The sequence below is a fragment of the Melospiza georgiana genome, chromosome 20 (assembly GCF_028018845.1).
Source record: "Melospiza georgiana isolate bMelGeo1 chromosome 20, bMelGeo1.pri, whole genome shotgun sequence".
NCBI lineage: Eukaryota > Metazoa > Chordata > Aves > Passeriformes > Passerellidae > Melospiza > Melospiza georgiana.
Genome location: NC_080449.1, coordinates 2,111,368 through 2,138,995, shown reverse-complemented (window position 1 = coordinate 2,138,995; position 27,628 = coordinate 2,111,368). Strand labels below are relative to the sequence as shown.

Here is a 27,628-nt window from a genome sequence, read left to right as displayed (position 1 = left end):
GCACTGCCAGGGATCCAGGGGCAGCCACAGCTGCTCTGGGCACCCTGTGCCAGGGCCTGCCCACCCTCACAGGGAACAATTCCCAATTCCCAATATCCCATCCAGCCCTGCCCTCTGGCAGTGGGAGCCATTCCCTGTGTCCTGTCCCTCCATCCCTTGTCCCCAGTCCCTCTCCAGCTCTCCTGGAGCCCTTCAGACACTGGAAGGAGCTCTGAGGTCTCCATGGAGCTTTCTCTTCTCAAGACTAAACATCCCCAGTTCTCCCAGCCTGGCTCTTTAGGAGACACCAGAAGAAACTGGAGGGGAGGGACTGGGTAAGCCTAAACTCCAGAGAAGCTTCCCTCTGGAATCAAAATCTTTTACATTGGCTTGTGCAATACAGCCATGAGGCAGGAACTGAATGTGCTTTCATGAATGAACTATTAAAATTGTCCCTCCCTAATTTGTTGTTGGTGCATTTCTGGTTTGTGTCTGGAGGAGTCAGGGGTTGATGGGATGCTGGAAAGCCAACACTGCCAATTTGGAGTCCCTGCCTCCAGTACCTGGTGGGCCCAGTGCCTCGGCCATGCTGAACAGGCAGTTCAAATGCTCCATGTTCCAAACCTCATTGCCTAATTAAATGCTTTTTTAAAGGCTCTGGTTTAGTGTTTCAATTCTCATGGCCCTAGTGTAGGAGGGATGGGAACCCTGCAGTGCCCGAGCTGCAGCAGCCATGCAAGGCAGCCATGCAGAGAACTCTTGGTTCCATAGGAATTCCATGAGACCCATCCAGAGGTCAGAGATGGGAGGTGTATGGCTGAGAACAATTATTCCAGAGAGCTTTAGAGGTGAGCAACTTCACCTCTGTGCTACAGACCTGTGTGGCACTAAGGAAGGGATTTTCAAAGGGGTTGCTTTGCCTGATGCTGCTATTTTGTGGGGACACTTTGGAAGTGTCTGATAGCTGAGGTTGTGACATTTGCTTTTGCAGTAAGAACTAGACAGATACATATTTTTAATGATCTGTGCCCCTGCTTGGTTTCTCAATATTAAGTGCAATTCCATTTTTAAAAAACAATTACAAACAGTTTTAGAGTTTAGTCATGATTTACATTTGATTTCTTAGGGCAGGGAAGAAGCAAATATGCAGAGGCTTGACTTTTTAAAAAATAATTATTAAAAAAAATTACATTACTTGATATACATATAAAAGAAATCTATCTGATGAAAATAATGTAGATAAAGGCAGTAAAACTGTCAGCTGTAGAAGAAACCACTGTGTCATTTCAGACCATGCACGTTTGGGAACAGGTTCATGTTTCAGCTTCTTAAAACCATCACCTCCTGTTTTAATGAGCAGCGTGCTTGTTGGAAATAAACTGAACCTCCAGGGGGGGACCCAAATGAATAATGTCCCACTTTTCATTAGAATCTCATTAGTTTTGCAGTTATGAGGTATAAATCAAAAAACATAAGGGAAACCAGCAGCCCCCAAAACACAGGGCTGTTCAGATTGCTGCTAATGGATGTCTGGCTCCTTGACTTTATGTCAGCCTGTGATTGGAGTTCAGCAGGGTACCGTGGGGTTTTCAGGCTCAGCCTAGTTAGTGTCAGTAATTCCTACTCAAAGGGCTGTGAAGAGGTGGGAATTGTGCTGCCTGTGCATTCCCGGGGGTTTGCATCTGCAGCCTCTTTGGGCACGTTTGACTTGGCCTCGGGAAGATGCAGTTTTAAAGAGTTTCTGCTACGATTGTGAAAAGCATCTTTTTAAAGGCTTAATTGACACTTTTGTCTTGAATGTGTTTTGCAACACACTGATTTTAATTTTAGTGAAATATGGGCATTGTGAAATGACAGAGATCTGAAAATGGGCATGAAAATAAAGGAAACTTTCAATGTGTTTCCATCACACAGTTTTTGCAAGCTTATGTTAAACCAGATCATCGCAGATGCTGAGCTTGGGAGTTCATGTAACTGCCTGAGATGTCCATTCCTTTCCATTCCATGGGGTTCAGTCTTCCCTGGATATTTGGAAAATCTGGATTACTCTGCCTTCTCTTCCTGCTGTGTTTTTTAAGCCATTTAGAAGCAGGAAGAACTCACCATCTTCACTGCAGACCCTGATTTCCATGTCAGGCCATGAGTCACTGGGCTGTTGTGGCAAAGGTGCATCTGTAGGAATAAGGGCCTGGCAATAATACAGACACAAAGTAGATCAGCAGCAGCCTCATTTCCCAGCTCCCTGCAGTAGCTTCAGTGGTCTAGAGTGGAAAAAATTTCTTATGCTGTAAGAGAAAGATTGGGTTTATTTCTGAGACTGAGTGTGGTGCTGTGTTACTTTCCCACTTCTGCAGTCTTTTCCATTGCCTGGCATGGGCCAGACCACTCCTGAAATTTCAGATGCAGGAGCAGGCTGCACTGTGAGGCAGGTAAAGCACAACCTCAATCAGAGAACAACAATCCCAGGGACTGCTGCCTGTGCTGGGGTGGGGGCTGGTGCAGGGGAGAGCCTGTCCTTGGGCTGCTCTGTCCCTCGTCTGTCCTGGCTGTGCGTCCTGGCTCTCCTCAGCCCCCTGTGCTGTTTGTGGTTACCCAGCCCCTGCCCACGCAGGCAGCTCTCTGTTCCATAGACAAAGCTCCACGCTGGCTTTTTGTGCTTGTGTCTGCTTAACCACATGGCTGTTATGGTAAATACAGGAGAGAATGTGTAGAGCAGTTCAAGGAAAGGAAAATGTCTCTAGTTGAACCAACTCCTATGGAAAATCCATTCCCATTTTGAGTGTTAATACCAAAACACAACCTGCCTGCGTTCACATAATACCCAGCATGTGTCACTGCAGAAGGTGGCACCTTTCATACCAAACATTCACTCCCTGGGCCCAAACAGATTTAATAGCTGAGATTGGAGGGTACATGCAAGTCTGTTCAAAATCTGCTGTAATTTGACACGAACATTGATTTCCTGCCAGCCTGCAAATGTAGGTCAGGAAAAACAGGTACTTGTTTCTACAACTCTCTGATGGCTGTGCTAGAACTTGAGGGAGTGTTCTGCTGGCTTTTCTTTTTTTCTTTTTTGAAAAAGATTTGCATTGATTTATAAATCTTTAAATTTAGAAAGGCAAACCGGTCTTTCATTTTTTCCAGAATTGCTTCATTCTTTCCACAGTATGTGTTTGGAAGTCTGAGCCCTCTCTTACTTGGAGGCAGGGGGAGAAGGAGAGGGAAGTGCTTGCCAGTTTGAAATGTTTTACATTTTTGAGAGCAGCACAGGCTGCAGTAACGAGCAGTGGGAGCCCTTCCCTCCGGAGTGCCCTGGGATGCCGCGTGGCCTCATTAACTTGGCTGCTCCAGGAACAGATTGAAAGCTGCTATTTTCATGGATATTGTTTAAAACTTGGCTGCAGTGATGAGGTAGGGAGGGAGAAAACAAACAAGGGAGAGAGCAAGAAAAAGAGCCTTAAGGCTGATATTACTCTTTTTCTGGTTACAGATATGGAAAATGTTGCAATTTTGCTAGGATAACATCATTTTGGCTTTGATATATTCCATTTGGGATGTTTGCTTTACGCTTGCTGAGTTTAACTTGGATTGAGATGAGGAACTTGTTCAGATTTGAACATAGCTCTGCAAAGTCTCTCTTGGTGGTAGGTTAAAAATAGAGCAGTTTTGCATTATTTTTTTCCCCTGCTGTGGCCTAGATGAGGTGCAAAAAGAAAGACTTTGCATTGTACGTGCTGTCTCCTGGGTTCCACTCCCTCCTGAGCACAGGGCACAGCACTGTTGTGTCTCCTCTGGAGGAGCTTTAAGCCAAGTGGCAGGTTGTCCAAGGTGGGGCTGAGGGAAGATGGGACACCTGGACACGTCTGTGAGTTCATCAGAAGGGTGTGCACCCAGATGAAGTTTGTCACTCTGTTCTGTCCCTGTGGCTCTGTGATGGGGTGGGGGTGTTTCACTCTGCCTTTAGCTGGCAGTGGGGCTCTAGGTCACTACTGAACCCTGTCTGAAGAGTTCTGTGGAGAAGCAGGGGAGGGGATTCTCCCCAGAGCTGGGCTGTGAGGGGGATGTTGATCAGGAGGAGATCAGAGTTGTCCTTGTGCTAAACCCTTTGTCCCATTCTCTGCTGAAATGGCGCTGTCAGGTGCTTCCTGGGGAGTCAGTGGAGCTTTGGGGAATTTGGACAATACAGTCAGAAATTTCAGCAATACAGTTGAGGATGGATTTGACCGTGGAGGACGTCAAGCTTTCTGTTAGAATCACCAAAACCTCTGAGCTGGAAGGGACTCCTGGGATCATCAAGTCCAGCTGCTATCCCTGCAGAGAGCCCAACAATCCCACCCTGTGCATCCCTGACAGCACTGTCCAGATGCTCCTGGAGCTCTGGCAGCCTCGGGGCCACTTCACACATTTGATGGGCACTGAAGGGTTTTCACATTTGGATATTATTCTGCCTTCCCTTCCCATCGCCCCTTCCTCCTCCTCCCCCGCACTCCTCACAGAAACAGCACATTCCCTTCTTAGTCAAATCAACCCTTAGGAGTGAATGGCCTGAGGTCAGTGACACCATGGGCACCAGTTCTGGCCAGTGGAGTCCTGTGTGGCCTTTGCCTCCAGAGCACACTGGAGGGGAGTGACAGACTGTCCCAGCCTGTGTCCCCTGGGAGGGAAGGGCTGCCTACCTACCTGCTTTCTGCTTCACTCCTGGGAATGACAGCCCTATGATATCTGCACCTTGCAATAGTGATTAATTTCAGTTTCAGTTACTGCATTTTAATTAAAAAATTAAAGTACTGGGCAGTTTGAATTCCTTACAGAAAATCAGTAGAGACTGCTGCTGTGGTGTAAGTAAGAAAACAGACACTTTGATGAATGAGGGCTCGGACAGGTAATGGTTTTTGTCCTGGTTATCCCTGGGGTGACGGACCTGTGCAGCTCTGCTGACAGGGATGAGCACTGTGCACTGTGGGGAAGACAACTCCACATCAGGAATACAGAAAGGGGCAAACTTTTGAATTTTGCAACCAACTGAAACACTGTCCTGGTTTCACATGAGAAAATAGCTGCCCTCTGTAAGTGCTGTTGGTCATGACCCATCCACAGACGGGGTTACTGTGAGCTGAGCTGTTCCCTTGGGTACCCGGGGCTGGAGCTGTCTCTGAGTGTGGGACTTGCTGAGCTTCCAGCAGCTGAAGAACAGCTTTTGCTGCTCCATTGTGCAGATGTGAGAGCAAGCCTGGTGCCATCTGACCAAAGCTTTGGTGTTTGCAGATTGTTTCTTCCCCAGGACCAAGTCAAAGGAGGGTGCTGAAAATGCTTTTGCTGGAGCGTTGTTTGCCGTTGTAGATCAATAGAGTTTTGAAGTGTCAGTTCTATCCAGGAATCCCTTCTTTCCCCCCCAATTGTGGCTGGGACTCTGGGATGGCACAGGATCAGATGGGTTGTGCAGGGTCTGAGGCCTCATTGTGCTCAGCTTGGCTTCTGATGCTGCGTGGGGAACGCCAGATGAGCCGGGCAGGGCAGCGCATCCCCCAGCTGTTTGCAGAATCGAGGCAGAGAAAAGGGAGAAAGGCAGATTATCCCATTATGTTTACAGGGCATCGGTCACACAAACAATGACTGTCCTCTTTGACAAGAGGATTGTTTAATTAGTTAAGGGTTTGGTGAAGAGATGACTGAACATACAGAGCTCTGAAGGCATCTGCCTTTTAGTACAGCAGGCACGTCCTCCCTGCCAGCCCTGGGCTTTTCCTTTCTCCTGAGGAGCACCAGAGGTCTCCAGAGCTCTGTTCCAAGTCTCAGAGCTGCTTACTTTGAGCATATTAAATTGAGTTTCTGTTATCTGAGAAGCAGAATTATGATTTAGCTGCCTGTGAACTAGTTCTGAGCATTCAGAAAGAGGGAGGCAATGTGAGTTATATTTGGAAGCACGTCTTTTTTCATGTCTGTATTCTAGTATTACTAGTCCTCTTATCTGTTACAGCTTTTCCCTTGCTCCTTTCTTCTTGATTTTTAATCTGTGACAAGCGTTGCCAGTTAAATTCCATAAACTCTGAACTGAGCCAGAATGAGAATCTGTGTAAAGAGGTAATGAATTAAGCATAGGCAAGTGGGTGTGAAGCAGTGAAATTCCAAGTGTGTGCAGTGGCTGTGGGTACAGTGTTACACTGGCTTCACCTTGCTTCTGAATTTGACCATAAAATCCAATTTGAAATACAGAAGTAATGAGTAGAGATTGGATTTAACTAGTACATTGTAATGTTGGTGTTAGCATTGATTCTCATCTGTGGAACTCCTCAAAAGCAAGGAGCATACAGAATTTAAATCAATATTCAGCACTTCAGAAAATATTCCAGCTCGGCCATGAAATATTTATGTTTAACATCCTGCTGAACTTGCAATGGTTTGCTTGGGTTTAAATTTGCATCTGCCTTTGTACCCTAATACTCACAAATAATTAAACACAACACATTCTGGGTAATAAGAAATAATGTAGAAATGCAATTCTTTAAATTAAATCTACAATCTAAAAATGTTTTGTTGCTGTATCGTGCTTTCAAGCCAACATTAGAAGCCACTTAGTATCTGTATTATTTTTGAGGTTTAAGCCTCCTGTTGTTTTTTTTTTTCCTTGGAGATTTTTTCACACTTTGTAGTGTTCTGTAGTGTTCTGTGGCCCCAGCAGAAGCCCTGCTGCTCTGTCAGAGCGTGTGCCATCAGCTGTGTGGCCACAGGGATTGGAGGAAGTGTTTTATATTCACAGGGGGGTTGTCACCGAGATGAACTGTCCAGCACTGGGGACAGACTGCCACGGTGGCTCCCAGTCCCTGCCCTGTCACTGCCAGCTCCCTCTGTGTGTGCTGGGGGGGAGATGTGCCCTGTGTCAGCTCCTGCCTGCTCCAGGCAGGGACAGCAGTGCCAGTGCTGGAGCTGAGGGAGGCTGAGGGCTGAATTCCACCCTCTCAGACACCAGGATTTGTTCTCTTCATGTTCTTAGTGCTTAGTTCTTTGTCCTAGAGGGCTGCAAGTGTGTCCCAACTCTCAATAAAAGAATCTGTATAGAATAAGCCTTTCTCCAGGTTAATCGAAATGTACAAACAGAGCTGCAGCTGGAACTGTGAAGATGTTATCAGGGCACAGAGACTGCTCTTGGGGCCCCTTTCTGCTCATTCTTTACCCCTCAGTGTGGGGCTTAGAGTGCCCCAGGGGAGCTGAGCAGGGACTTTACAGCTGTCCCCTGCTGCTTGCAGATCTCATGGAAGTTTCTGGAGTCCCAGGCTGGTGCCTCACTTGTTGCCCAGAGAGGTTGTGGGCTCCCCATCTCTGGAAGTGTTCCAAGCCAGGCTGGATCGGGCTTGGAGCAACCTGGGATAGTGAAAGGCATCCCTGCCCATGGCAGGGCTGGAAGAAGATGAGCTTTAGGGGCTCTTCCAAGCCAAGCCATTCCATGGTTCTAAATTCATGTTACAGCTTCCTAGAGGGATGCACAGCATTCTCCCACTAAATACCAACAGCCTTCAATTTCTGACAACGAGCAGCTTTCCTCTTGCTGCACTCCTGTGGTGTCTCTGGTTCAGGTGGCTGCTGCCACAGGCTGCTTCTCTCTTCCTGTTTTCCAGTCTTAAGCTAAAAGAGGTGGCAAAAGGACCTTGAAAGAAATTCAGGTCGAGTGTCTCATCAGCACAGGGTGCTGCTTCATGCTGTTGTACCAGTGAAGATCAAGTTCCTCTTTGGTAGGAGCTGTGCCAACTTCACCACCCACACTTTGACAAAGGGTATTGTTTTACCATTTCAAGTGATTAATAATTTTTAGGAGGTTGCAATTTTCCGTTTTCAGCATGTCGCCTCTGATTTCCTCTTTGTGTCCCAGAGGCTTTGGAGGAGCTGAGGGGCACAGTGAGGAATGTGCTTGTGCAACCAGGATTACCTTCATTGAGTGGGAAGTGTTGCAGTTCTTCCTAATCCAGCCCTGTTTGAGAACCAAGTCAGTGGCTTCCTCAGCCACCAAATAATGTTTTCCTTAATTGCCATCAGGCTGTGAGAAATTTCCTCTCCAAAACTGAGTTTAAATAACAATTTTCCTGCACTTTATTTCCATTGTTAGCCTGACACAAGGCCCTGAAGAAGGATGGCAGCATCCCAGGGTTGTACAGAGCTTGGAGAAAACTTGTACAGAGGTGCAGTCAGGTCATCACTGAATCCAAAGTGACCTCAAACAAGATGAGGAAACACACAGGACAGCGACAAGCAGCAATGCTGGATCTTTCCAGCTTGTGCCTTTCCTCTTTCTTGCCCTTCTTCTGGGATCTCTCTTCATCATGCAGGGAGAGCTGCTCTCACTTCCTGCCCTGCTCTGTGCTGCATCTCTGGCATGGAATATAGACAGGAGCGACATGGCTGTGCTGCTCACATTCATACAGCGTCAGGGCTTCCATGGCAGCGTGTGGCCATGAAAGAGATGTGGTGTGAGCAGTGGGGAGCCCAGGAGATGCAGCAGGACAGCCTTGTGTTGTGGCTGCATCCAGAGCACCCAGCACTGCTGCCATCCCATCCTTAGGTGGCCCTGTGCACCCTGCAGCCTGCTGGGGGCTTAGGGGAGCCCCCAGCTGATCTCTCACACAGCTGAGATGTGCTGACAACAGCACGGGCTGTCCTGGTCCTTGAGAGCCCACCAGGAGCAGGTGTCACCCAGCTCACCCCAGCAGTGGGGCTGGCTGGGCTGCTGATAGCAGAGGAGACCCCTGGGCTCCCTTTGGTTTGCTTTTCAGCTCCTGCAGTTTCTGGTAGGCATCTGCAGACTCCAGTGGGGAGTGAGGCAGGAGGGAACCGCAGGGTGAGATCTCTCTCCAGTGGTTCCTTTGATCAAGTGAGGACTTGTGTATTCGTCGTGCTTCACAGCAGAGGTGCTCTTGGCTTTGTGGCAGAGCAGTGCACACACAAACTATCTTGATGGAGCTGACTTGCTGTGCTGTGAACAAGTGAATTAGATTAGAGCATCCCAGAACAGACATAGCATTTCATGTCCAAATGCAAAGGGGAGGAATCCCAATCTTGCCAGCAGTTGCCCACAGTTTTGCTGTTTCACTTTGAATTTGTTGCCAGCTATTCAGATGCCAAATCATTTGGCAGCCAAAAATCAGATATCCCTGCCCATGCCTAAAGGAGAATAATATGTTGTTTCTGACATTTGTATTATTTTATGGGTCAATTCATCACTACTTAAAGGTTTTTCAAAAGGTGGTTAAAACTATGCATAAACTGTAGTACTTTCTGAAAAATTATAGCATGATTGTTGCAGCTCTAACTACAGCTAATAAGAAATCATACTGAGAAAACACATGCCTTTCAGGTAAATAATGTTTGTGGATGTGGAACAGTCCAAAAGCTGGGCAAGGCCGCATTTTTCTCAACTTCTGAAGACAGTGGTGGAGACGTCTGTAGCTATTGATATCTCCTGATCTGAGCAGATGTTTCACAGTGGCTGTGCATGTCATTGCTCAAAACACTTGTGAAAATTAACCTGAGCCTTTGAACTGGAGACTCTGTTCCCCAGTCTGACCCAGGTGCTGGGGGGCGAGGCAGGAGGAGGCTGCAGGGTGAAGCCTTTGCTTGTGCACTGTAAGGAGAAGCAAAGGGTGAGGAGGAGGCTGCTGGAAATGCATCTTCCAGACACGTGGGAAAAGCTGGCTCCCTACCCAGGAGCTTCAGGAGTGGTTTCTCTGTGCTGGCCCTCCAGGAGTGCTGCCAGGAGAACAAAACTGCACCATTGTGACTGTGGTCACGGGGGTTTTCAGGATGAGAGAGAGACGAGAATGTTGATTCTATGATCAGAAGGCTTGATTTATTATTTTTTTATATATATACTACATTATAACTATACTAAAAGAAATAGAAGGAAAAAGCTTCTTCAGAAGCTGGCTAAGCTAAGAATAGAAAAGAAAAGAATGATAACAAAGATCTGTGTCTCGGCAGAGAGTGAGAGCAGCTCTGCCGTGAGTGGTCAGTAAATCCAGACATCCACAGGAGACCAATCACGGATCCACCTGTTGCATTCCACAGCAGCAGATAACCATTGTTCACACTTTGTTGCTGAAACTTCTCAGCTTCAGCAGGAAAAATCCTAATAAAAGGATTTTAATGAAAAGATGTCTCCGACACACCTTCAAGACTCTCCTTATTTCCTCCTTTAGTATCATCTTCTACAAACTTGATTACAAACAAACATCCCTTGTAAAAGCCATTTATGCCACCAAAGGTGATCTTGTTGATCCCACTGGTGGCTAATCGACACTGCATTCAGAACCTCCTTCCCTGGCCCTTTACCTCCTGAATAAGCTTAGAGAAGATCTCTAGATCTGAGCTTAGAAGGTCTCTAAGCTTGTTCAGGACATAAAGCATGAGGAACAACTACCCATGAAAGAGTTTGGAAAGCAATTTCTTATCAAGCATGGTGGAGAGAATACTGCTATGGCTTGGGAAGAGATAAGAAGTCAGTGCACAATGTGTGGTGAATAATGTGACTTGGCTTTGTCCTGACCTTGTGGGATTGGACACTATTCCTAAAAACATTTCCAGCAGAATGTTGTTTCTCTTGCTTTGGGTGTGAGTGTGAGGAAGTGTACAAAGAGAGTGAGGTGCAGGTACTGGCTTTGTGCTTGACAAAGACTTAATTGACTTTGATAAGCAGCCTTAATTGACCATGAGGTCATCTGGTGATGACCAGTGAAATGAAACTTTTTCAGGAGGAGCAGGAGGGAAAAGGGACAGTGCATGGGTGTCAGTCCCTCGGGTGCCAGCAGGTGGGATTGCCCAGGACAGAGCTCTTTCCAGAGGGTGGGGAAGCAAAGCCACCATGCATTGAAAGGCATGATCTTGTAACAAGAGCTGCTGGTCAAGGTTCCAGACTAGCAATCGGTCATCTCTTAATTTATATTCCAAGTAGCAGTCAGGATCTTCAGCCACAAACAAAGCCACTATCTCCTGCCGCTGTTCAGCCATCAGCAGATGTTGCAGCTGATCGGTGCTGCAGCTCCTGCCTCTCCAGCATTCCTGTCCTTGCTGCCATCAACATCGAGGAGTCTCCCTGCAGGACAGGGGAGGACTCACGGGCAATGATGTGGGCAAAAGGCAAACAGAAATTAAATAAGTTGTTACTAAAACAAGTAGCTGCTCCTTGTTGACCTTGTATATCAGATCTCAGGGAGAAAAATCTCCAAAGGAGATCTGAGTTAAACACGACAAGAACCTGGAAATTAAAACACCAGCAGCTTGTGGAAGGCCTGAATTCTGGCAGGGTTTCCAGGGCAGGGTAGCAGTGTCTGGGGGAAGCACAGGAGCTGCCCGTGGCCCTGAGGGTGCTGGAGCTGTGCAGGCTGCAGGGCCCTGGCTCTGCTCCGGCTGCTCGGGGGCTCCTCGCCAGGGCGGAAGATGAGGAGCTGCAGACAGTTGGGATCTGAGGGATTTGCTAGTAACAGGGAAAACAGAGGAAATGGTGATTTGAGAGGAAATCCTTGGATTATTGTGCTTTGATTCATGGTTAGACATGGTCTGGAGTGAAAGTGATCAAGGAGAAATACACACAGTGGAGCTTCAGCTCCTGTGAGTGAATTGAAGGGCAGAGAGGGAGAGAAGCAGACCGGGATGGAGAAAATTTAGCAGATTTCTAAAATTACTCATTCATCCTGTAAAAGCTTTTTGTTTATTGTTACATCTACATCTGGAGGTATTCAAGCAAAACCCTGGGGAGAAGGAAGGCTTCAACACTAATAAAAATAAATAAAATAAGAAGGTGGAAAAAAGGTACTTTTATCAAAAACAAACCTTCCTTCCTCCCTTCTTCTGTAAATGCCACAATTGATGAAATTGTCTCTGTTTCACCTGAGAATTTGCTGGAGCATACGTCAGTCAGGAGGTGATTGCATTTACTTCAATTTACCAAATGTGTGCAGTGGGGATGTGAGTGCAGAGTGTGTGTGGGTGATCCCTGGGGACACCCCCAGGGTGTGGGATTCACGCAGAGGGGAGCTCAGCCCGTGTCCCTGTCACTGCTCTGACCCTGCCCAGCAGCTGCACTCGGACGCTCGGACCTTGCTGTGTGCCAGCCCAGAGCCCCCTGGTTTTGTACAAACCCTTTCAGCCCCTGCTCTCATTCGTGTGCCAGAGCTGTGAGCTGAGCCCCAGCCAGCTGTGCTCTCCTGGCAGGGCAAGGTGGGACAAACATCTGGCGACACGAGGGCTGCAGCTGCCATGGCCACTGCTGCCAGAGCCCGTCCAGCCAAGCCTGTAGAAGTGTCACACTCTGGAGGATGCTGCATGCTTAAAAAAATAAAACCTGAATATGCTTATGAGGGATAATAAAGCTTCCTCAGCGATCCAGGAGGGAACGTTCAAACACTCCATGAGAGAGCTCTGGACAGATGTTGGTAATGCTGGCTTAACACTGCTGCCTAAACTTGAAATCCAAGTCCTGGGAGCAGTCAAAGTATCTGCAGACCTCACACTGACGCAACCCTGGCTCTATTTGGGACGTCCTGCATTGAGTCCTCAGAGGAGTTGTGCTCACAGCGTTAACAAAGCTGTTCTAGGATGGGAAAAAAGCAAGCCAAGTAAGCTCTTCTAATGTGAGAGAGCTCAAGAGAGACTGAGTTGTCAGCATTTAAAGTAACTCTACTGGATCTCCTCATAAGAAAGATTTACATGTTATTATTACAATCACCCTGATTATTTACTCGCCTGACACTTTAAAATTTTCCATATTTTTCTATATTATAATGGTTTTCAGTAGTAGCCAAACTTTGGAATGAAATTTGTGAAGTGTCTTCAACTGAGCTATTTTTCTATTTGCTGAGAATTTTTGTTCACACTTTGATTCTGGTGGAAATCCGGAATTGTCTATTTCCAAAGTTATTCCTTAGGTTTTTTGGGTTTTTTTGCTTAAGGTCCTGATTTGAAGGTGAAATTATCCTTTGAGATTCTTTCTCCTGAAGTGCAGACCCTCTGACAGGCTAAGTATGGCCTGCATGGGTTTGAAATAGTTCTAGAAAGTGCCAGTCTGTTCAGCACCTGAGCTCTCTGTGCCTTACCCAGGGTGTGCTGTCACCTCCTCACAGCCTTCCCTACAGAAGAAGCAAGAATCAGAAAAATGCAGACAATAACAAGACTGAAAATCAATCTCTGAAGTTAACACATCCCCAACTATCAGGTTTCTGTTTCACTGTTGCCCATACACAGAATTTTCTGTTCTTGGTGTTCATTATTCCCCGGGAGCTCTCCCGTGCAGCACAGCAGGGTCAGGGCGCTGTGCCTGGGTTCAGCAGGGTGGGGTGTCCCTGGTCACAGCCAGCGCCTTGGGGTGTCTCTGTGTGACACACTGGGGGTTGGACACGGCAGGTGTGTGACCAAGGTGTGTGTGGTCACCTCCCTGTCCTTCCTCGGTGCCAGGCTGCCCTGCTGGAGGGGTGGCACAGAGCCCCCCTGGCAGGCACAGCTCCTGTGTCGTGCTCAGGGACAGGGAGGGGTCACAGCTGCTGTGGGACACGGGTGGGGTGCAGACTGCTGAGGGAATCGTGCATCAGGAGGGTGGGACTGGCAGGTGTGTTCCCTTCCAGGGATGATTCCCTCAGGTGGATGAGGGGTCCCCTCCCGGGTACAAAACTTTCAGAAATAAGGAAGAGCATCGATGCTGCCTGCAGGAAACTGGGTAGTGCTGGGAGATGGAAAGGACAATAAATCCCAGAGGTTTTAGGCAACCCAGGGGTTTAGGTGAGCCCGGAGACAGGAGAGGAGGGCATGTCCCTGTGCGGGCTGCACATGGCTCCCCGAGCAAACCCGGGGCAGAGTGGCCTGCTGTGATCAGTGTGATTTTACAGAAATATCTGAGCAGACAGATAAAACCTGTCAAGCTCCGAGCTATTAATGCAGCAAAGGGAGCCCGGGCCCGCGCGGGTTTGTCAGCAGAGGGTGCCAGAGCCCCGCGGCTGCTCCGCCACGGGGAGCGCACGGGGAATGCACCGGGAGCGCACGGGGAGTGCACGGGGAATGCACCGGGAGCGCACGGGGAGCGCATGGGGAATGCTGCGGGGAGTGCATGGGGAATGCACGGGGAATGCACTGGGAGCGCACGGGGAGCGCACGGGGAATGCTCCGGGGAATGCACGGGGAGCGCACCGGGAGCGCGCGGGGAGCACATGGGGAGCTCACGGGGAGCGCACGGGGAATGCTGCGGGGAGTGCATGGGGAATGCACGGGGAGCGCACGGGGAATGTACCGGGGAGCACATGGGGAGCTCACGGGGAGTGCACGGGGACCGCACCGGGAGCGCACGGGGAATGTACCGGGGAGCGCACGGGGAATGCACCAGGGGCGCACGGGGAGCGCACGGGGAATGCTCCGGGGAATGCATGGGAATGCCCCGGGGACAGCACCGGGGGCGCAAGGGGAGCACATGGGGAGCACACGGGGAATGCACGGGGAGCACATGGAGAATGCACGGGGAGCACATGGAGAATGCATGGGGAATGCACGGGAAGCACATGGGGAGCGCACGGGGAGCACATGGAGAATGCATGGGGAATGCACGGGGAGCACATGGAGAATGCATGGGGAATGCACGGGGAGCGCACGGGGAATGCACGGGGAGCGCACGGGGAATGCTCCGGGAAGCGCACCTGAGCCCGAGCTCGTCGAGCGTCCAGGGCTGCGGCCCCTGGGCTGAGCCACCCCCGCGGCAGCACCGTCCTGGCAGCGCTGCCCGGAGCCACTCCAGGTGTGCTGGTTGTGTGCAGGGTTCGCTTTCCCAGTGGCTGGAGGTGATTGATGGGTAAGAAGAGTGAAATGAGCAGGGAAAGCTGGGTCGTGGAACTCTCCAGGCATGCAGGGAGATAAATTCTTTGGTATCCAGGGCTTCCTCCAGGAGTTCAGGTTCTACTTATGCCCTGGGGTCACAACAATTTGCTTATTGATGTTAGGAACTTGGACAGGAATCCCATAAAAAATCATTCCTGTCAAGCTGGTGGGCTTCACCATGCTGAGGGGACAGCCTTGAAAATCCAACAGACTTTGACAGACATCTGTTGATGTTTTGTCAGCTGCTTTCCAGTTTTAATGTCCGAGCTAATGAGGCAGAGGGTGTTCCCTGGAGCAGTGTGGCTCTGCTGGCTTCTGCCATGAGTGTTCTGCTTTAGAACTTCAGCACTTCCAATGCATCTTATTATGACATGAATAGTGGGAAATTATTAAATTACTCCCATAAATTATCAAAAGTCAATAATCATTTAATAAAAATTCCATTCAAGTGAAGTGATCTCCTTAGAATAAGCTCCAACCAAATAAATTTATACGGGAGGCAGGGTCATGTCCTGGCCCCTTTGCTTCTGCAGTGCCAGTGGTCCTGGTGGTCCTGAGCAGCCCTGTCCAGATAGGAACTCATGGACCCCTGCTGGTTTCAGGGCCCTGGAGGGGAGGGAACACAGCCTGGGGTTCTTCACACAGGCCCAGAGTCAAGGCTGGCACTGGCTGAACACTGCTTGGTTTGAATTTTCTTTTTTATTTTTTCCTTGTGTCAGTGGTTTTTTTTCAATATCATCACAGCAAAGTGAAGTTTCCATTTCTGAGTAGTTAAAGATTTATGTGATAATGGGAAGTCTGTAAAATTAGGTGGAACTGCAATTTGCATTTCAACCTGAGGTGCAGAGAGGCTGGAGCCTCTTCATCACTTCTGCCCACTCTGAAAGAACATATGCTACAGACACAGCTTGTGAAAGGGCTTGGGAGGCAAGTCATTTGGGACACACTGCAGCCTGAGATGCCAGAATTTAAGCAGAGATTCTGAATGGTGTAGCTTAGCTGGGACATTGTGAAGAATGAAGCTTGTATGAAGTTTGTGAAGGATGAATGCTGGGTTTGTAGCTGATGGGAGCTAAATTGAAGCTAAACTGGGTTTGAGTACAGAATCCAAAGTCTGTAAAAGCCAATGAAAAGGCACCCATGATCTTCAGAGGATGCTTTTGCAGGCACTCCTAGAACCAGAGCTCCTTCACCCATCTCCTAACTCATGTTTTTTCTGGGGAGGGGTCCATGACAGTGGAAACTTCAGGGCAATGTGCAGCTTCCTCCAAGGGGCAGCTCGGATCTCTGCTCTGGGCCAGGGACAGGAGCCAGGGCACGGCTGGGGCTGGGCCAGGGCAGCTCAGGCTGGAGCTCAGGGCAAGGCTCTGCCCCCAGAGGGTGCTGGCACTGCCCAGGCTGCCCAGGGAATGGGCACGGCCCCGAGGCTGCCAGAGCTCCAGGAGCCTTTGGGCAGCGCTGCCAGGGGTGCCCAGGGTGGGGCTGCTGGGGGGGCTGGGCAGGGACAGGGGCTGGGCTGGGGGATCCTGGGGGGTCCCTCCTGCTCAGGACATTCTGTGATATCTTTTTTAGCCGTGTGTGCCTGTATGTTCTGTAACACCAAGGCAATAAAAGGAAGCTTGTAAAAATGTGAAATAGGCTTCAAAATCCCCGTGTGAAGACACCTACAAATAAGTACTGCTTTGCAGTGTTTGTTTTCTTGTTTCTAAAGATTTAAGTGACTCTCACTTCACATTTTGAAATATTTCCCATACCCAAGCAGAATAGAAACCTGTTTTTTGTGGGGACATTTTCTGCGAAGAGGTAAGATTTTTTATATGGTCACTTCACCACATTTCTGAGCATTAAGGGAAGCACCAGCTCAGGCAGAGCTTGAGATGCCAACCCAGAGCTGATCCCATGGAAGTTAACAGACTGTCAGGAAGAAGACTTCCTGCTTTTCCCAGCATGGTCAGGAGCACCTTGTTCACTCCAGCCCAGCAATGGCCCTGCTTGAACTGAAATCACTCAGAAGGAAACCAGTGGCCCCCAGTTCCCTGTCTGGCAGTGGCTGTGGCCTCAGCTGTTACTGAGAAAGCAGAATGGGAGCTCTGTTCACACTGTCTCCATCCACCTGCCGGTTGCTTTGCTCCTGCGGCAGTTGCAAGCAGGGCAGGTGTCAGGTGTCAGACACTGTCCATCCATCCATCCATCCATCCATCCATCCTCCATCCATCCATCCATCCATCCATCCATCCATCCATCCATCCATCCATCCATCATCCATCCATCCATCATCCATCCATCATCCATCCATCCATCCATCCATCCATCCATCCATCCATCCATCCATCCATCATCCATCCATCCATCCATCCTTGGTGTAATCAGGCTGTTTGCACCCTTATCTCTCCTGGCTGCAATACAAACCAAGTCCTGCATGGCACCAGCCATGACCTTGACATCACAATCAAGAGCTCGGCAGTGACCACACCTGCTCTGGAGAAAAACCAGCAGTCCTTGGAGAAGCAGCTTGGCTTTTTCCTTTGGCCTTTCCTTTGGCTGCTCCACGCTGGGTTTCCATACAGGGAATTGTTTGAACCAAGCAGGAGACACTCATGGCAGCAATTGCCTTCTTGGGAGCCATCGCCCACCCCTGCACACTGATCACTGCCCCATCCTGCAGGACTGAGCATGTGCAGTTATCTTCTCCCTCTGGACACACTTGATTTAGACCGAATGGAAAAAGCTACAAACTGGATCCTGACCCCAAAAATAGCAGGCAAGGAATGAGAGAATAGCCATTTGAATGGAGAACAATGGAATTACATTTCATGTTAATTCCTGAATTACTCTCATATGATGTCAAAAAGCGAGGCTTGAGGGATTTCAGATCATGTCAAGGTCAAAAGAAGCCCTGAGGAGAAATTGTGACTTTTTTTGCTGTTCAAAGGAACTGAAGTGGCTCAAAGTGTCTTCTGGTGAGAAACTTCTACTGTAGTAGAAGCCCCATCTTGGGGCTTGTTAGAGCTGCTCTAGATCTGGGTGTGACCCCAGGATGCTGCTGAGAGGGAAGCTTTGGTTCCCTGTCCCCCAGGAGTCCTCAGGTCCTGCTGGGATTCCCAGGCAGTGGTATTTGAAGGGGATGTCCTGGAGATCCAGCCCCAGCTCTGCCATCTGCCCAAGCCTGTGTTTGTTGGTTATTGTGATGGGGTACCCTGGGACACAACCTGAAAGCATCTGTTTGTGAATGGGGAAATTCTTCCCCTTTGCCCAACTGCTGAGCAGAGCCAAATTCTTCAGAGTCCTGAACCATGAATCTGCCATTTCAGTGGGTTTGTGTTTTTTGACAGATCGTGGATGAATTACAGCCCTTTTTGTTTTCTAGGAGACCAATGGGGCAAAGTGTGTTTAGGCTAAAACATATTTGTTCCATTTTTGGTATCTTCCCCTCATACACACGTTGTTGTTTTTTGGTTTGATTTTTTTTTTTTTTTTGGAGCTAAAGACCTTAAAGAAAGTGAGGGCCCTTTGCTTGCACAACATGTTGAGATTAATTCTGACCCTCTGGATCATATCCACAGCTGCTTGCACTTGGCAGGTTTGCTCCCAAAGGTGACTTCCCACTGTCTGCTGAGAATCCAAACCTTTTGAATGGCCCTGAGTGACATACACCTCATGTTAAACGTGGGGAAGAGACTTGCAGAGTCACAGATCATCTGTGGAGAGCAGGAGGCTGTTCCTGGGAGCCGTCTGGATGCAATGCCTGTTCTGTGTCGTGTCCTGCTCCCTGGGGCCTCGCTTCCACAGCTCCACAAACCCAAGGTGCTGCTGTGCCTCCAGCCGGCACAGGGACTTCAATCACTTGTTGTTATTGCCTCTCTGTTTGTGTTTTTCTAAGCATTTGTGTTCCACCAGCACACTCAGAGTGAGTGCTCTCGAGGGGGAATTTCCTTCCTGGTAAACAATCCTGCAGTGTGATTCAGCAGGAAGGATGTGGTGGTTCAGGCACTGGGCTGGGGTTTGGGAGACAGGGGTTCTGTTCCCAACTCTACCACAGTCAAGCTGTGATGATGAGTGGAAGGGCAAGCAAACAAAGAGGAGGAGCTGTGTAGCTGTGGCAAAAACACACTTCCACATGGCCTGTTAGTCCAGATTGGGGTTAGGTAGGTCTGGGGTTTGCACAGAATCATAGAATTGGCTGAGTTGGAAAGGACCTCAGGATCATCAAGTCCAACTCTTCACCCTGTGCAGGAGGTTTGTTTGGCTACTCAAGTGAAGAGCCGAACTCCTGTTTGTTCTGTTCAAATCTGGAACTCAGCTTATTCCAGGAACCTAGCTGTGTTTTTAACTCCATGTTGTTTTACCTTCCATGTGCTCTCAGATGCCACTTTCCAGGGCTTCTTGGTTGACTTAATTCAGTTTCCCATTCCATTCTCTGATCTTCTGGCACATGTCCTATCGCTCCTACACCAGGTTGTACATGCATGTAGGTTCTGCACTCTCCTGCTAAATTCAAGGACAACAGACCACACACAGGATATTATCTTTCTCACACAGGGTGAAGTTCCTCCAGTTTGACAGTAACTCTACATTTTCTTTCCAGAAACAGGAGCTTGGGCTGCATCTCTGAGTTTAGACCTCCAACCTCAGCATCCTGATCTGGAAGGATGAGTCAGGACAGTTACTCAAGTGATCAGCCCATGGGTGAGTTTTCATTCAGCATGATTTGCTTTCCATTTATTTTCTTACTGCTGTTGGAGAAGAATGCTGAGTCACAAATAAAGCAAAACATGTGAATCAATGCCAAATTGCATGCCATAAAGATTATTGGATCTTTGAGGTTTCCTGTCCACATCTGAATATCAGCATTCTTAGAATTCTAGTCCAGGTTGAAAATTTTTCTAGCAATTTTTTTTCTGGAAGTTCTCACTAGTTCAGAACACAGGAGTTTTATTACTGTGTTAGACAACTCATTCTGCTATTTGACATAATTTAGTTTTCTCACTAATTGCATTGGTGATTGGTTACCCTTTGCAGTAAGGAAGATGTGCACACACCATTGTCAGGTATGTCCCATCAAGCCCGAGGGTCAGGGTCCCTGCTGGAGAGCTTGGATAGACAGGAATTTGTTACTTCTGGCTCAGACCTGCCATAAATTTGCTCTCTTCTTCCATCCCCATCTTTGGCTGTGGGAGCTCAGCCTCACAGAGTGCTGCTGGCAGTTTGTGCTGGGAGAGGCGGATGCCAGGGGCTGTGCCTGCAGCCTCCCAGGCTCTGCTCAGCCTGGGCTTTTTTGGAAGTGTCAAGGGGCATTCTTAGCTCTGACGTGAGGGCTATTTTTTGACAGTTCCCATTGTTCCCCAACCTTTGTTCATGGGTGAAGTCTTTTTGTCTGAGGCCTTTGTCAGAAATAGAGGCTGTTAGGAGAGCTGTCTGCTCACAGGTTGGGGGAGTTTTCTTTTGTTGTTGAGTCCTGAGAATTTCTCCCTTGCTTTTACAGACTCGCTTGGGCAAACTTGCCCAGAAAAATGAGGGGATTGCTGGGATCTCCCCTTGCTGGGCCTGCAGGGAGAGGGGTCCTCAGAGCCACCACCCATGTGCCCTGCTCTGGCTGTCCCAGGCCACATGGCTGGGGCAGAGCAATTTGGGGTTCTGAACATCTGCCTACACTAACACCCTTGCCATCGTCCATGGGTTTGAATCTGGGGCTCAAAAACGGAAAATTTAAGAAAATTCCTGTCGTAGCATGAAATATCGATTCTCTAATACTCAGCATGTATTTTATTACTGTGAACAGGTGATGATGACACATCAGGATGTCATGGAGATTCATGAATCATCCACAGAAGGACCTAAAGGCTGTTTGGTGAAAAAGACATTCAAGTCTCTATAACATGTCCTGGGTGCTTGTGAGAAATGTCTGGTCAGAATATTCACAGATTGTTCATTAGAGCCTTTTTTGTAGGTGTAATAAATGTTGTGGTTTGAGTTTAGATCCACTCTCTAAAACAGGCACAGGAATGAATCTGTCCGGAGGGACTAATTTTCCATGTATCACTCATGTACATTTTACACCTCCTGTTGAAGTGGTGAGTCCTGATTGCTCTTAGAGTCAAGTGCTGAGTAGGACAGGTGTGATCACTGGTGATTTACATCCTGGCTGAGGATAGGGATCTTCCAATCTGGACCTCCATTTGTTCCGCTTCCAGCACCACCTATTGAGTCTTACATTGTTGGCTCATTTCATTCTCTGAGCTGCCACTGGAGCTATACTTAGAGAGGAAGGATATTATAATCTTGTGAAAGATTAAAATACTGTTACTGTAATCCAGCTGGAAGGGGAGACCTTTTCTCAGGGCGAGAGACAGCCAAGGTTTTTCCCATTCTGTCCTCCCCTTGTATGCAGGAAGGAAGTACTGGCAAAGGCCCCTGAGCTTCCTGAGGGCTGGGGAGCGTTTCCAGACCCAGCCCTCGGCACCATCCATCAGCAGCCGCCAAACAATCGCTAACGAGGGGAAAACACCGCGGGATAAACAGGGACAGGGCCTGGGGAGAGACACTGGGAGAGAGACTGAGAGCAGGGCCTGGGGACAGGGCCTGGGGAGAGAGAATGGGAGCAGAGCCTGGGGAGAGAGACTGGGGAGAGAGAATGGGGAGAGAGACTGGGGAGAGAGACTGGGGAGAGAGAATGGGGAGAGAGAATGGGGAGAGAGAATGGGGAGAGAGACTGGGAGCAGGACCTGGGGACAGGGCCTGGGGAGAGGGCCTGGGAGAGAGACTGGGGACAGAGTGGGAGCAGAGACTGGGGACAAGGCCTGGGGACAAAGTCTGGGGACAGAGACTGGGGACAGAGACTGGGAGCACAGCCTGGGGAGAGAGAGTGGGGACAGGGAGTGGGGACAGGTCCTGGGGAGAGAGACTGGGGAGAGAGAATGGGGAGACAGAATGGGAGCAGGACATGGGGAGAGAGAATGGGAGAGAGACTGGGGACAAGGCCTGGGGGCACAGCCTGGGGACAGAGACTGGGGAGAGACTGGGAGCACAGCCTGGGGAGAGAGACTGGGGACAGAGAGTGGGGACAGAGTGAGGACACAGCCTGGGAGCACAGCCCTGCAGCCCAGCACCAGCCAGCTCCTCTGGAGCTGGGCCTGGCAGCAGGCACTGCACATTGGCTGCCCTCCCCTTTATCATCAAGTATCTCAATAATCAAGTTCCCCTTCAAGGAAGCATCTCAACAAATGAGAAAGGGAGGAAGGGAGGCTGATGTTTGCTGAGGAGCTGCTGTGCTGGCAGGTGGTGGGGCCTGGGCCAAGGAGGTGCTGGGGATGCTGTGGGTGCAGAGCAGCCCAGGTGATGTGTGGGTCACTGTGGGTGCTGGGATGAGGCAGAGCTTCTGTCAGCTCTTCAGGGCAGCGCTGAGGCAAGGCCATCTGTGATGCCTTAAGGAAGGAGGAACCAAGTCAGGTGGGGGCCTCATCTTTGACTGGATCACCTTTGAGTAGGGTTCTCTCCAAGAAGAGGCTCAGAACTGAATTAGGATCTTTTTCCCTGTATCACTGCTTTTGTTTAAATGCTGCATTACAATATTTGGGTCATATTTTCAGATCTATCTGCTCTGTAACCTGTTTTTAACCATTCCTTAAACCAACTCTTTGGGTTTATATTTTTCAGTATGGCTTTAGTATCCTCACAAACCTTGAGCTAGGAATTTCTCCCTACAAGTACCAGAAGGGAGTTTGTAGTGAGGTGGTGGTTTGGTCTCTTTTGCCCTGTGCCAAGGGACAGGCTGAAAGGAAACAATCTTAGTTGCAACAGGGGAGGTTCAGATTAGATATTAGAAAAATTTTTTTCCCTGAAGGAGTGGTCAGGCTCTGTGCTGACTACCTGCACCTCCTCTTCCCAGCCAAATGTGCCTTTCTGGGGTTCTTTCATTCCTTCTCCTCTGTTTCACATTTTTATTGTCCTTTGTCTGGGCTTGCAGCAGGCATGGGGTGGGCAGTAATCTCCTTAAATGCCTCTACAACACTCTGCAGGACAGAAAAAAAATTTTATTTATGGTGTATAAAGAATGCAGGATTATGGAACCCTTATTTTACAGCTGAAGGTATTTCTGCAGTGCTATCAGTTATTTTTAAATCTATCAGAAATGCATATAAGCAGCAGCAAATGAAAAAGAAAAGAAGGTAAGAAGTTCCTGGGGATGGGATGGATAATAAACAGTAGCCCTGGCTGCGTGGTTATGAAAACATTAACCCAAAAATTTACCCATCTGGCCTAGAGCTGGAGAACAGCAGGTTTCCCCATGCTCAGTGCTGGGTGTAGATGCTGGAAGTTGAAGCTGTCAACTTTAAAATAAAAAAAGCCAGACTCAGCAACCTGGTCTCAGGTCCTGCTGCAGCCCCCCAGTCCCCAGCTGGTGGCATTGGGTACTCTCATTTCCCTGTTTGGGAGAGCATTTGTGAAGCTGTGTGACTGTACACAGCAAAGTGCTCGTGTTAACTGCATGCAGCATTTTGAAATGTCCTTCTAGAAAATAACTGATTTTCTAGAAGCAGTTATCACAAAATAACTGATTTTGTGTTTGCTTGTCCTGGGCATCCTGTTGGGAAGGAGGCACCACTGGAGTGGTCCTGGGTGTGGTTCTGCTCACATCCTTCATGCATTGATCTCGTTGTTGTTTCATTCCCCTAATGATGCCCTGTGACAGCAATGAGTTAAAGAAGAGACAGGACTGGTTTGTTGGCAGTGTCCCGTGGAGTCCAAGGATGCCAGCTGGAGATGAACCCACGAGCAGTGAGGGGAACGTGGCACCCTGGAACAGGCACTGAGGGGTTGTGTCAGGACACTGGGCTGGAAGGACTGGGAATTCTCAAAGAAGGGAGAGCAGGCAGGGACTGCCAGCCTGGCCTGACATGTGGCTCCTGTGGTTCATGGCTCAAGGGAAGTCCTGGGACTGCCAGAGTCTTGGAAAAGACAAAGAAATAGGCTTGTGATAGTAAGTGCTCTTTGCCCAGGGATACAAAAACACCGTGTGCCTGGGAAGAATGATGTTTAGATTGGATATGTGGTCATTCAACAGAAACTGATGGATAATGAAGGAGTTTTCCAGGAATTGCCTGCTGGTCTCCACATTCCTCTTTGCAAAAAGACATGGAGTATAACAGCTGCTTCCACCCACTCTGGTTCTTTCACATAAATCTAGTGAAGAAAAGGGTCAAGTTAAATCCAACTGTCCCAAAATACCTTCCCAAACCCTAGCAAGGTTCAGGTAACAAGCCTTGGTGGAAGAACATCCTGTGAAATGCAGCAAGCACTAGTTATGGGAGAGACAGGAGGTGACACTGGGTGCCTGGTCCCATGCAGTGCCCTGGGAGGCTGCAGGGCAGCCCTGGCTCCTGGGCAGAGTGCTGTGTGCCCCGGGGGAGCAGGGCTGCCTGCAGCACACGAGCACAGCTGTAACACAGCTCTGCAGCCCAGGGGCTGGAGCACAGCCCTGCCCAGGCAGGGAGGGACTCGTTCGTGCTGCAGTGGGAACAGGGAGCAGTGGACACGTCCTGCTCAGAGCCTGCACCAGGGCTTGCTGTGTGTGATTGTGCCTTCTTTTAAATTAAACTATTTTGCAAGCACTTCCTTCCTGCATTTCTCAGAAGGAGGGAGGGGGGTGTGCAAAGAATGTTGAACTGCCTTTGACGGAGGAGGAAAACTGAAGAAAACAAGAGATGCAATCCTAACTACTGACCTTTTACTTGAGCTTGGTGATGTTTTTCAGCAGCAGAGCCTCTGGGGAGTAACAGCATCCTCCTTGCTATTGTGCTGCCTGCCCAAAAAGGGGGCTAAAGTTCAGCTTTTATGATGTTCTCACTCTGGGCTTGTGGGAAAAAGGCCACATTCCCTTTCTTAGGTCATACGAGTGCAAGAGATGACAGAGTCCTACAGTCTAACCCCAGGGCAGGAGGCCAGTGCAGAATGGGACTGGGATAGACAGCTTGGTAAATACACTGCCAGCTTTTTCTCCTTATGGAGAGTCACAGCAGGTGGGAGGGTAATTTACATTGTTAAATTAAAAGGCACTGATTTATTTTATGTTGGTGTGTTATTGTTTCATAGGAGCACAAGGGTTGCCATAACTTGTGATGGACTCTTGCACTTTATTGTTAAATCCTCCTTTTCCACTTTGGTCAACAGTTACTGGAAATGAACATTATCTACCAGGACAGAAACAAGAGGCAAATAAGCATAAAACAAAATTCCAACCTCCTCCCCAGCAAACTGGAGGTTTTCAGAGAACCCTCCATAGTTTTGAGGACTGGGATTATTGCAGTGGCTGTTCTCAGATGGTGCTCTTTGGCCCTCAAACTGTTCCTGTACCTGGGGCCTAGAGAGACACTGGTCCCTTTGCTCACAGGCCCTGATCAGGCTCTGTGTCTTTGAGCTGCCACTTGGTCTGACTGTCCCCCTTCCCTCAGCCACATCGGGTGTTTCTCTCCATTGAGGCTTCCTTCAGCCTTGTTGAGGTGTTGTTCAACAGACTCTGAGCTGGTCTTTCCACATGGCATGATCCTGGCTGTGCTGTGCTTTCTGAAATGCAGGGTCTGGGAGCAGAGGAGGTGGTTCTGCCTGGAAAGGCTCCCTATCATAAGGATAAATTTTGTTCTAAAATTACAAATACAGTTTTAAACTTTCTATCCGGCATACTGTTTAAAAAACAAATCTGGATGATGCTGACATGAGCCTGTGCACTGCCATCCTTTGGCAGTGCTGGTGACTCTGCTCCAGGGGCTCAGGGTGCTGATCAGCTCACAGCCCCCCCATCAGCAGCAAGCTGAGAAATCCTGTCCTGGGGCTGCTGTGTGAGTTTGCCTTCAGCTGGAGTCTTGTCTTCTGCATGGCAGAGCACATAAAACCTTCATGTCACTGAAGGATAGGTGTGACTACAGTGCAGTCAGTACTGTGAGCTCTGGATGATGAGGAAAGGTGACTGTTCTGGCAGAATGGAGCAAGTGGAAGTGCTGACTGATCAAACAGGTGAATCACAGCTGCAAGAGAAAGGTCTTGCTCCTGCCCTTGTCTCTCATGCCCTTGCACCCAGTCCTGGCACAGGTCACCTCTTTGCTCCTGTGCTGGTACCTTGGAGCCTTCACTGGGTTGGGTCAATTCCCTGGCCCAGCAAGAGCAGATCTGTGTTCTGGCCAAGTTCATTTTCTGTGGAGGTGAAGCAGAGGGGCAGCTCCCACCTCTGCTCTGGGCCAGGGACAGGAGCCAGGGCACGGCTGGGGCTGGGCCAGGGCAGCTCAGGCTGGAGCTCAGGGCAAGGCTCTGCCCCCAGAGGGTGCTGGCACTGCCCAGGCTGCCCAGGGAATGGGCACGGCCCCAAGGCTGCCAGAGCTCCAGGAGCCTTTGGGCAGCGCTGCCAGGGGTGCCCAGGCTGGGGCTGCTGGGGGGGCTGGGCAGGGACAGGGGCTGGGCTGGGGGATCCTGGGGGGTCCCTCCAGATCAGGGGATTCTGTGATTCTAATGAGAATGAGTCAGTTTGCTTTTGGACAGCTCATGTCAGGCAGGTGGTGTGATACAGGCAGGTATTTATTCAAAGTGCTTGGGGAAATGTGCAGACACCAAGCCCACCTTTAGGTGGCTGTTTTAGGGGCACAAAAAAGGTGTTCCCTCCTTACTGGGGTACCCCACGCTGTGGCAAGGTGAGCTGTCAGACTATGGCCAGAGGAGCCAGCTCACCCACCTTGTTTTAATTTACCTTTGGCACTGAGCCTTGCCTTTGGAGTGGCTTCCAGTGACTGTCCCTCACATGTGGCAAACACAAATACCCAGTGACCTGAGCATGCAGGCAGATGTGTGGGCTCTGAAGGAGAGAACTGAGGTGCTTGGAGCCTGTTAACTCTCTGGCATTTCTGCTTATCACAGTGAGGGGTGGAGGGAAATTTATGCTGTGAAAACAGGCCTGAAGATGAGGGAGGTTTTTGCCACAGACCAGGGATTTGGACCTGTGACAAAAAGCCCAGGGCAGTGGCATTCAGGTAACACCTGAAGTGTGTCTGGTCAAGGCAAGATCACGGCTCCTGAAGATTATTTAATATTTCTCTGTCTTTCTGGCCCACAAGTTTTGATTTTCATATCTGCCAGGACTTGCCCATGGCGCCCTGTGGTGCTGTGTGGTGCAGGTGCTGGCCATGCACCCCTGCCCCACTGCTCCCCTCATCCCTCAGCCAGCACTGTGTGGCTCTGGTGGCTGTGGAAGATCCACCATCCCTGCTGTCCCCTGGGAGGTGCCCATTTCACACAGCTGTAGGCTTTGGCTCTACACATCGCTCATTTAACCTTGCTTAATTTTGGCTAATCTGAGAACGGATCTCTTTTCATTTTCTGCTGGATGCACTTTGCACTGAGCTATACAGACATTGGGAGGGAGAAGAATTTGTCTAAATTGTTTGTTTTTCCTCGGGAAAAAAGAAATGGAGATTTATGACCAGTTTTCCCTCCCCAGGGCTCTCCCTCAGCAAAGCCCTGCTTCGGTGGCAGAGGTTTGCAGCGATTCAGCACGACAAAAGTTCACACAGTTCAGAGATCCAACAATTACAGAGGAGCTTTTCTTGGGATTTTTAAAATGTCCTAGACACAATTAAAAGAATTTCTCAGCAAGGAGAGTGCAAGCTGGGGACTCTCCAACAGATGTAATCACTCAAGGAAAACTTTGTTTGGCTTGGCTGGGCCCTGCCTTCGTTCCACGCTCTTTCATCCCACCACCAGGCTTTGTCTCAGCCTTTGCAGTGTCTCTCTGTCTGTCTTTCCCTCTTTCCATCTGCCCCACATTCCGCTG

The 27,628-nt window shown here is 49.2% G+C and overlaps 1 protein-coding gene across 6 annotated transcripts in view; it reads left to right on the top strand.

The window, feature by feature from the left end:
* EXD3 (exonuclease 3'-5' domain containing 3) overlaps positions 1-27,628 on the top strand; it is a 256,141-nt gene that overhangs the window by 35,991 nt on the left and 192,522 nt on the right. For 5 of the 6 annotated variants that reach the window (XR_009115427.1, XR_009115428.1, XM_058037915.1 and 2 more), the window contains exon 3: positions 19,403-19,503. Coding sequence is in view for 4 of the 6 variants with exons in the window: in XM_058037915.1 (XP_057893898.1) it covers positions 19,467-19,503 (37 nt within the window). In the remaining 2 variants the exon portion in view is untranslated. Of the gene's footprint in view, positions 1-14,598; positions 14,792-19,402; positions 19,504-27,628 lie in introns of those variants that run through there. The other variant, XM_058037916.1, reaches the window with a different exon arrangement.